This window comes from Aegilops tauschii, chromosome 4 (assembly GCF_002575655.3).
Source record: "Aegilops tauschii subsp. strangulata cultivar AL8/78 chromosome 4, Aet v6.0, whole genome shotgun sequence".
Classification (NCBI taxonomy): domain Eukaryota; kingdom Viridiplantae; phylum Streptophyta; class Magnoliopsida; order Poales; family Poaceae; genus Aegilops; species Aegilops tauschii.
This window is the reverse complement of record NC_053038.3, coordinates 428,772,735-428,783,264: the sequence shown is the minus strand read 5'-3', so window position 1 is coordinate 428,783,264 and position 10,530 is coordinate 428,772,735. Positions and strand designations below refer to the sequence as shown.

Genomic DNA, 10,530 nt, shown 5'->3' with positions numbered 1-10,530 from the left:
TTTGTGATAAAATTTCAATTTCACAAAGATTTGTTAAAAAATTGGACATTTTTAAAGTTCTGATTTTCTTAGAATGGTGATCATTTTTCTCAAATTTACAAATAAAATTAAACGATTTTGACATTTCTTCAATTCGTGTTTTTTGATAGGAATAGTAGAACTTTGGAACATTTAGAGGAAAAGAAAAGGGAAAACAGAGTAAACCTGCATTTTTTTTTGAGACATAGCATTTTTTTTGAGCAATTTTGAGACATAGCAAACCCGCATATAGTAGTATTGGTCTAGGCAGCCCGGCAGGCCGAAACTAGCGATTGATTTCCTTTTTCTAGCGATCTGGCTGGCCACATGCACACTTGCGCGCTGGGCCTGGCCCATACGCGGGCTGCTGTGTGACGCTGCTGTGCCATCGCGCTCGCTCCCGTGGACGCGCCCCGTTTAAGCAAGCCCTAGACTGCTGCTGCTGTGTGTCTTCCTCTGCTCCGCACCGCCGCCTCTGCAGCCTCCCCGACGACGAGATCCACCCGCCCTCAACCTCTCCCTCGCCTCCGCCTCGCCCGTCCCCGAGGTACCCACCCCACCCGACCGCCCCCAGTCAGTTCTCTTCTCCGTGGCTGGATCAGCGCGATGCGTTCCTGACATTTTTTCTGTCTCTCTCCGTGGTTGGGCAGATGGAGAGGGTGCTCAAGGATGACGCCATCCAGGAGAAGGGCGAGCGCGCCAGGATGGTAACCACCCCCCTACCATCTGATCTGCTTGTTTTCCTTCTTGGTCTGACTGGGTCGGTTCGTTCGTTCGTCCGTTGGTTCGATGGCGCTGCTGCAACTGTGTGCAATCAGTTTACTGATCTCATTCAGACTGCAAAATCCATATATTGTTAGTTCGACAAGTGCCAGATCAACAACCTGACCGTCGGCTTCGCGTAGTAGGATCTGTAGGTTACCGCGGCAGACACACACACTGATGCTGTATTGCTGTTGCATAATGCGCTTTTGCAACTGTGCGCAATGAGTTTACCGGTCTCCTTCGACTGCAGAAGCTGAATATTACTCCCTCCGTTCATAAATAAGTGATGTGGTTTCAGTTCACTTATTTATGAATGGAGGCAATACTTTGTAGAATCATTGTTCAGCGTCTTTGTTTATGTGGGGTTCTTATTCATTTGATTTCGTCCTCCTGGCAGGCATCTTTCGTAGGTGCCATGGCGATTGCAGACTTAGTCAAGACCACATTGGGACCAAAAGGAATGGTACGTGCTGCTCACAGAGAAAAACATGCAGTTTGGGCAAAAGATGGCGCCAGCCAATTGAATGCTAGAGGATTTTCCTTGGAATTTACACGTTACCTTTTTTATGTCCAGGACAAGATCCTTCAGTCCACTGGCCGTGGGCGGAGTGTCACCGTTACAAATGATGGCGCTACCATTTTGAAGTCACTTCATATCGACAACCCTGCTGCCAAGGTCCTTGTTGGTATCCTTTTGTTTGAATCTACTGCTTGATGATTTTCCTGCTGAGATGATGCTTGTTTCTAGATCTGGCAATATAGGCTTCTTATAGCTTCTCCTGACCCAATTTGATTAGTTGGTTGTATTTATGTTCTCCCTAATTGAAAGAAAATGTAGTCCTTAATGATTGTTAGACATCTCAAAAGTCCAAGATGATGAAGTTGGTGATGGAACAACTTCTGTTGTTGTTTTGGCTGGAGAACTGTTGAGGGAGGCTGAAAAGTTGGTTAACATGAAGATTCATCCGATGACTATAATTGCAGGTAATCTTCATTTTAGACGCAGTTTATTCAACATGTTATCCCTAACATTTAAAATTGTGCAACTCTTAGTTACCACCTCAATACATGTTACTAAGTTTTTGGTGAGTAATGATACAATAACAACATCTGCAGATCAGTGAGACATGTGAAGTTTGGAAAATGACATCTCATTTTTACATACTTTGTTTTTCAATTTGTCATATTTAAATGATTAAAAGCAGCTCCCTTAGTCTAGGCAACTTCCGGATTTTAAAAGTAAGACAGTACCTTAAAAAAAATGAAAGCAGTGCACTTCTGTGTTGATGTCATGTTGGCGATGGACAACTATGACCCTTTGTTTTCTGTTCCATTTTCATGTTTGCGTCTTCATTTCTTATCTTTTTGGCTTGCTTATTAATGCAGAAATGATACACATGATATTTGAGAGATACACATGGATGCATGATGGAACTGTTTGCAAATATATAGCTAATCATTTAGTTACATTTGAACATCTCTAATGCTTTATCATCTCTCTGTACTATTAGGTTACAGAATGGCTGCTGAGTGTGCCAGAAATGCGTTGCTGAAAAGGACCATGGACAACAAAGACAATACAGGTCACCTATTTAGTTACTTTCTCATATATGATTTCTTAACTATATTTAAACACTCTGTAATCTTCTTCTAGTAATTACTTATGTTATGTGGAACAAAATTTATGTTTGCATTAATCCTTGGGCCGGATACTTATTTTCCCCATTTTATCTTCTAATGAGCATCACTTCCGGGAATACTAGCTAGGCACCTGGTATCGCTGATTTCCTAGTTGGGACTTGGCATTGACCTGGCAGTAATTTTCAGTCAGATGTTTAAAGTTTATTGCAGTCATTATGATTTATATTATGGTTTATATATCAAGAGTTTGCCACCAGGAATGGTCTTCTGACAATAAACCTTCATTGGTGCTGCAGACAAGTTCAGATCAGATCTCATGAACATTGCCATGACTACGCTTAGTTCAAAAATTCTCTCCCAGGACAAGGAGTATTTTGCTGAACTTGCAGTTGATGCTGTCCTCAGGCTTAAGGTAAAAATGATTGGGGGAAGTTGGTCATACCATACCTTTTCTATGTGGGATGTTGCTTGAAGTCTAGTTCATTAGTTCATAATTATCCATTCACATTGTTACGTTCTGTTAGTAAAATGTTGATTTGGTATGCACCACACTTGTTCATTGGTGGCAGGGTAGCACCAACTTGGAATCAATCCAAATTCTGAAGAAACCGGGAGGTTCTCTTAAGGATTCCTTTTTGGATGAAGGGTATGTTCTTTCAAACCCTTGTTCTTTTTTATCCCAACTATATTATGGTTCTATATCAGTTACAAACAGACTGATACACATATACCATTTTGAATCGATTTTGTAGGTTCATTCTTGATAAGAAGATTGGCCTTGGTCAACCAAAGCGAATTGAAAACGCTAATATTCTGGTTGCGAACACTGCTATGGACACAGATAAAGTTAAGATTTATGGGGCACGTGTCCGGGTGGATTCGATGGCTAAGGTTGCAGATATTGAAGCTGCTGAGAAACAGAAAATGAGAGAGAAAGTTCAGAAAATCATTGGCCATGGGATCAACTGCTTTGTCAACAGGCAGCTAATCTACAACTTCCCTGAAGAACTTTTTGCTGATGCTGGCATCCTCGCAGTTGAGCATGCTGACTTTGAGGGCATCGAGCGGCTAGCTCTTGTCACTGGTGGTGATATTGCATCAACTTTTGACAACCCAGAGTCTGTTAAGCTTGGGCACTGCAAGCTCATCGAAGAGATTATGATTGGAGAGGACAGGCTGATTCATTTCTCCGGGGTTGCGATGGGGCAAGCATGCACAATTGTCCTCAGAGGAGCAAGGTATGCCTTATTGTTTTGGTGTAGCTCCTTATCATGCACTGATAACATTGTATTATTCAGGCATTCTGTTTTATTTGGCCGCAAACTGAATACATGTGTCTTGTTGTCTACAGTGAGCATGTACTTGATGAGGCGGAGAGGTCCTTGCATGATGCCCTATGTGTGCTTTCTCAGACGGTAACTGACACGCGTGTCATATATGGTGGTGGATGGCCTGAGATGGTGATGTCCAAGGAGGTGGATGAACTTGCAAGGAAGACCCCTGGGAAGAAATCTCACGCGATTGACGCCTTTTCACGCGCTCTGCAAGCCATCCCAACAATCATTGCTGACAATGCTGGTCTGGATAGTGCTGAGCTGATCTCCCAGCTCCGAGCCGAGCACCACAAAGTGAACAGCACTGCTGGAATTGATGTCATCAGCGGCGGGGTAAGCTCATGGAGACACCACCAACTTGCTATGTAGTGTAGCTTGTACAGGAGTGATTTTGAAACTAACATGGTCTGGTGTCGTGCAGCTGGGAGACATGCAGAAGCGCGGGATATGTGAGGCGTTCAAGGTGAAGCAGGCCATCGTCCTGTCTGCGACCGAGGCCGCGGAGATGATCCTGAGGGTCGACGAGATCATAACCTGCGCCCCGCGCAGGAGGGAGGACAGGATGTGAGCGCTGTCTCGATGCGGCGCTCTCGTATGTATGATGGTTTGCCGAGTTTTGGCTGGGTTGCTGTGGTCCACGACTGCTTTAAAGTTTGACCGACTCCATTTCGATTGTCGTTGAACCCTGACCCCTAAGCGACTGGAACTTGTAGCTGCTAGCGTTGTTCTGTAGGGAGTGGCTTGGTTTTCTTTATGTTGATTTTCCACTAGAGGATATAGTGATTTCTAAGTGTAACCTTGCATTTGCTGTACTTTGTTGGTTATCTATCAGCCGTTGCTATTTGTGTGTTGGACACGACACATGTATGGCAGAATCGGTCCCAATTTTGATTGTGATGAGTTGTGCAACAAAGATAGACCTGTGCGATTGGAGCTTTGATGATCTGTTTGACAAGTGTTTACTTATTGTCAGCTGATTAATAAATTTTGGTTCTTTATATCTTTGTCAGATGAGCATCTATGCTGGACCACATTCAGGGCCCGTTCGGAAAGCAGGTACAAAAAACATAGGAATATGTACAAGTAGAGGAATATGAAAGGAAGACAGCTGCAAAACTTTGGATCAAGAAACCTAGATTTGGTCCTTCACCTCACGTACCCAACATGAATGGATTTGTTGATTCTGGTCTATGCACGGCAGTGACTGTGCTCCTCGGGCGTCCGCCCAAAAAATGAACTCCGGGTGGATGTTTGCAATCCTGTAGAATCGGTGTGCTAACTGAAATTTTCCTGTGGAATACTGTTCATGCTTCCTAGGTTCCGAACGCGTGCAATGGAAAGTTTCCCATATGCTGCGTTCGGTTCGGAGGATTTATGGAGGAAAAGTACAGGAATAAAGAAACAGAGGAAAGATTCCCTGATGCAGCGTTCGGTCTGCAGGGATGAAGTACTAGAATTCCATAGAAAAGTTTCTGTAGCCTCCAGTTTCGCGGGAAATCAAACATCCAGCGAGCTCTTTTTCTGCGCGGAGTCCGGAGGTGAGGCTGGCGAAAAGCAAGTTGAGACCCACACCATGAGGGGCTTCAGTCTTGCATGGCAATAATTTAGGATGTGGAGGGACCCACATCCTTGTTTTCCTTTCCTGTGTACCGAACGCTCCAGATATTTTTACTTTCGTTGTCTCTAGTTTCATAGGTTCCAACCGTTACCTCAACCCGATTCCTACAAAGCTTTTTATTCCTTTGTTTTCTATACATCCATTCCGAACGAAGCCTGAATAGCATTTTCCACAGGATTCCCGTAGCGAACAGCCCTCAGTTATGAACTACTACTAGTAAAGGTGCTTGGCTTACATATAAAACCGTCACTGCCTATTCTACAAGTTCCAAGTACCAAAATATGTTCTAAGTATATGTAGTACAAGTTTGGAACCGAAGTGTCGTGTGTGTGAGCCCTACACCTTGGGGCGAGGGACGCCCCCTTTTTGTTGGGAGATGGGCTAACACACTTGCAATCTGCTCCTAACTCATGGTGATAGGCAAAAGGTGACGCGGAGGTTTCTTGCCCAGGTTCGGGCCACTTTGAGGTGTAACACCCTACATTTTGTTGTCTATATAATCAAGCGGATATGATTATAACGGATGAGCTAGGATCCTTTGCTCCGAGATGCTCGAGGAGGAAGAAGAGGTGATGTTCCTTGATGACGGCTAAAGACCTAGCTCTATGGGGTGTTGAGATGACGAGAGTCTAGACCCTTTTCTACATAGCCATGAACCTCCTTTTATACATGCAAGGGATTACCACAGTGGCTAGTAAAATGGTGCATCTACCGCATTAAATGCAGGTATATGTGTCGCCAGGAGGCTTGCCGGGAGGATGAGATGTATGTCTTATCGTATTGAATGCGGGCGCAGTCTTCTTTACCTGTACATGTCCGATGCAAGGTGTCATGCACTTGGTAAAAAGGGATAGTGACTCACCCTGGTCTTCGCCTAACCGCCTTGCAGTGATGCTCACCGCGCGATAGCTCCCCCAACCCATCTAGGTTGTGGAGTCTTGCGATCTAGCCTCACCGTCGTAGGACATGTCAAAGGCAACTATCATGTTACATCTTCACGAGCAGGTAAACTTTTTTCTACTCAATTGTCAAACTCCCTTTCATTCTTCTAATTTCTTAGTTGCTCGAGGACGAGCAAGTCTTAAGCTTGGGGAACTGATGACTCGAGAATTTATGACTTTTTATAAGTAGTTTTGACGAGGTTTCCACCGGGTTTTCGACATTTCTAGGTTATTTCTAACGTTAATCCTTTGAGAGAGAAGAAAAGTTGTTTTTCCATTGTTTGGCAGGAAAGTTCATATATGGTAGGAAACCAACCAGGATTACACCAACTCAAGCCATTTGAAGCAACTTCCATATTGGAAGATCCTTCACCAGGCGCACCAGAATGCAAGACGACCACTAGTACGAGCGCAGGCGCCGCAGGCTCCCCTTCATCTAAAGGAACAACTATCATGAAGGGGAGGAGGGCATGAGACAGACCTAGCCGCCACCACACCATTCATAACGGAGGGACAAGAGATCCGGAAAAGAAGAACTACTAGAGATTGTTCCGTCTCATTCACCATCTTCATTCTATTCCATTTCATCATCATTTGTGGAGGAATTCCAATTTATAAGATCAAGGTGTAAACTCTATTAATACTTCCAAAAAAACTCTATTCATACTCATCTAGAGATTGGAACTTGTTTAATCATATATATTATTGTGGATCTTCCCGGTATTATTGATATGGTTTTCATGGAGCCATTCTCCGTGATGATTGGTTATTCTCCTCTCATGTGTGAGTAATCCCCCTTAGGAGTGGGAGATGTAGGTGAATGGTAACATTCATTTGTGCCTACTCTATATGCCGTCATTTTTGTGTTTGTAGTTTAATGGTTGTCAAGTAAGTTGTTATACTATGGTGAACGCAATGCGTGTTGTCTAATTTAAGGGCCCAGGCAACATGATCATAAGACCTACATAGGTAACACATATTGTTCATGGAATCGGTGACCTTCAACGTGGCAGGTGGAGACTTCTACGAGGATCGAAGACAATATGAGATAACGGTGAACCACCGAACTAGTGCATGGTTTCGGCTTAACAACCTTAATTGTGAGGACGACCATGTTGTGGCAACGTCGAAGGAGGACCATAGTGTGGAATGTAACATCGCGCGGAGGAGTTCCATAACCCTAGGGTGATCCACCCACCGAACAAACAACTGGAATACTAAATTCACAATACATGGTAACTGGAATTACCGCCGCACTGCCACAGTTGATGTACCATGATTTGAAGTTTCTCCGTGCCTAATCTCTCTATTGCAGGAAAACACTTTATTTTAGTCTTTTATTTATGTTCTTTACTTCTAAGTTGTTACTATTCTCGCTAAAATAATCAATCCTTTTTACCACTCTAGTTTATTTGTCTCGAGGAACATTAATAACTTCTACAGATACTCAAACAATTACTTCACACGAGATCGATGACAACTTGTGTGTGACCAAAACACCACTCATAAATAGTCTCACCTCCTCTTCGTTGGGACGATTACTATTGAGATACTTACACGAAGGTGCTACACTGCCCTGTGTGTCTTGCATGCCATCATGAAGATGTTAAGAGTTTACCTCCTATTGAAGAACTATGTGAGCCAACCCCTACTAGTAAGGTACTTGAAGTACATTCTCTCTATAATTTTGATGAAAGTGAGGTTCCTTATAATAAATCTCCAAGTTTATGATCAGAAGAGTTTGATAATTTTACTGTTAAACAACATCACTTTGGTATGCAATTACATAATCATATACAACAAAATGCTAGTATCATTAAACGGTTTCCTGATGTGTTGAAAAAACTGCTACTGATATTAAAGGATTTTTCCATTGTTCAAACTCAACTTGAACAAGTTACTGGAGCTCAATAGGATTTCCTTAGGGATATGTCTAAACATCGTAATAAACATGCTTATGAATGTCATGACCCGGTCATGAGAGGGGTCCCGAATCTCTATGCTTTTCTGTGTCAGTCTCTGGATCAATAACTGACACGCACAGTTGATGATGACATACCAAGATAGATCATATGTCATAGTGTTACATCGCCCGGACATACCAAGATACATCATATGTCATGGTATTACATCGCGGATCCAGTCTCTTTTACAAAACAAACCTGGTCAGCTCAGGGCTGGCTTACAATAACTATGCAGCGAAAATAATATCTAGTCTTGCGGAATCCATCCACGCATAAGCAAGAGTTGAGCATAGCATCATAACCCTACTTTGTATCTCTCCGCGATACGTATTTTACACACATCAAACCACCAAAGTAGGAGTAGGGTTTTATGCATCTTTGCGGTCCAAACCTGGGTAAAATTCCTTGTGTGCTGATTGAGGTTGCCTGTTGCTCTTTGTGTGCTACGTCGCCCTCGCAGAACCTGGGAAGGGGCTTCTCTCTAGCCCCATAGATTGTCGTACGCCGACATTAATTTTCCTCCTTAGCTTCTTTGCCCTAGTAGTATTCAAATGTGTTTCAGACAAAAAAAACACATCCGATCCCTGATACGTCTCCAACGTCTCTATAATTTTTTATTGTTCCATGCTATTATATTATCTGTTTTGGATATTTTATATGCATTAATATGCTATTTTATATTATTTTTGGGACTAACCTATTAACCTAGAGCCCAGTGCCCATTTCTGTTTTTCCTTGTTTTCGAGTTTTACAGAAAAGGAATATCAAACGGGGTCCAAATGGAATAAAACTTTTGCGATAATTTTTCTTGGACCAGAGGACATCCACAGAGCTTGGAGAGGGGGCCAGAAGAGTCCCGAGGACTCCACAAGCCCTCAGCGCGCGCCCTAGGGGGGCGCCCCTGGCTTGTGGGCCCCCGGGAGTCCTCCAACCCTAATATTTGGCCTATATATTCCCAAATATCCCCAAACCAACAGAAGCGTCCACCAAAATGCTTTTCGGCCGCCGCAAGCCTCTGTTCCCTGAGATTCGATCACGGAGGGCATCTACATCAACCCTATTTCCCTTCTGATGAAGCGTGAGTAGTTTACCACAGACCTATGGGTCCATAGCTAGTAGTTAGATGGCTTCTTCTCTCTCTTTGATCTCTAATACAATGTTCTCCTTGATATTCTTGGAGTTCTATCCGATGTAATATTCTTTTGCGGTGTGTTTGTCGAGATCCGATGAATTGTGGATTTATGATCAGATTGTCTATGAATATTATTTGAGTCTTTTCTGAACTCTTTTATGCATGATTAAATATCTCTGTATTTCTCTTTGAATTATCGGTTTGGTTTGGCCAACTAGATTGGTTCTTCTTGCAATGGGAGAGGTGCTTAGTTTTGGGTTCAATCTCGCGGTGTCCTCACTCAGTGACAAAGTAGGGTGGATCGAGGCACGTATTGTATTGTTGCCATCAAGGATAAAAAGATGGGGTTATCATCATATTGCTTGAGTTTATCTCTCTACATCATGTCATCTTACTTAAGGCGTTACTCCATTCTTATGAAATTAATACTCTAGATGCATTCTGGATAGCGGTCGACGTGTGGAGTAATAGTAGTAGATGCAGGCTGGAGTCGGTCTACTTGACACGGACGCGATGCCTATATTAATAATCATTGCCTTGGATATCATCATAACTTTGCGCTTTTCTATCAATTGCTCGACAGTACTTTGTTCACCCACCGTATTGTTTTCTTTCAAGAGAGAAGCCTCTAGTGAAACCTATGGCCCCGCGTCTATTTTACATCATATATTTTTCAGATCTATAAACCAAAAAAACCCAAAAATACCTTGCTGAAATTTATTGTTTTATGTTTTTAGTAATCTTCTATATCTATCTTTATCAGATCTCATCCTTGCAAGTGACTGCGAAGGGATTGACAACCCCTTTATCGCGTTGGGTGCAAGTGTTTGATTGTTTGTGCAGGTGCATAGATTGGAGACTTGCTTGTACCTCCTACTGGATTAATACCTTGGTTCTCAAACTGAGGGAAATACTTATCTCTACTTTGCTGCATCACCCTTTTCTCTTCAAGGGAAAAACCAACGCAAGCTCAAGAAGTAGCAGGAAGAATTTCTGGCGTCGTTGCCGGGGAGGTTCGAAAGCCAACCAAGTACCCATCATAAACTCTTATCTCTTGCATTACATTATTTGCCATTTGCCTCTCGTTTTACTCTCCCCCACTTCTAAAACGTTTTCA

General features: G+C 42.9%; 1 protein-coding gene across 1 annotated transcript; it reads left to right on the top strand.

The window, feature by feature from the left end:
• Positions 1-360: 360 nt before the first annotated feature.
• On the top strand, positions 361-4,696 carry LOC109766881 (T-complex protein 1 subunit beta). Its single transcript, XM_020325643.4, has 11 exons — positions 361-565; positions 669-725; positions 1,181-1,246; positions 1,358-1,469; positions 1,639-1,767; positions 2,295-2,366; positions 2,721-2,836; positions 2,994-3,070; positions 3,177-3,662; positions 3,776-4,091; positions 4,180-4,696. Exons 2-11 carry the CDS (start codon positions 669-671, stop codon positions 4,324-4,326), a joined length of 1,578 nt encoding a protein of 525 aa, XP_020181232.1. The 5' UTR covers positions 361-565; the 3' UTR covers positions 4,327-4,696.
• Positions 4,697-10,530: the final 5,834 nt, after the last annotated feature.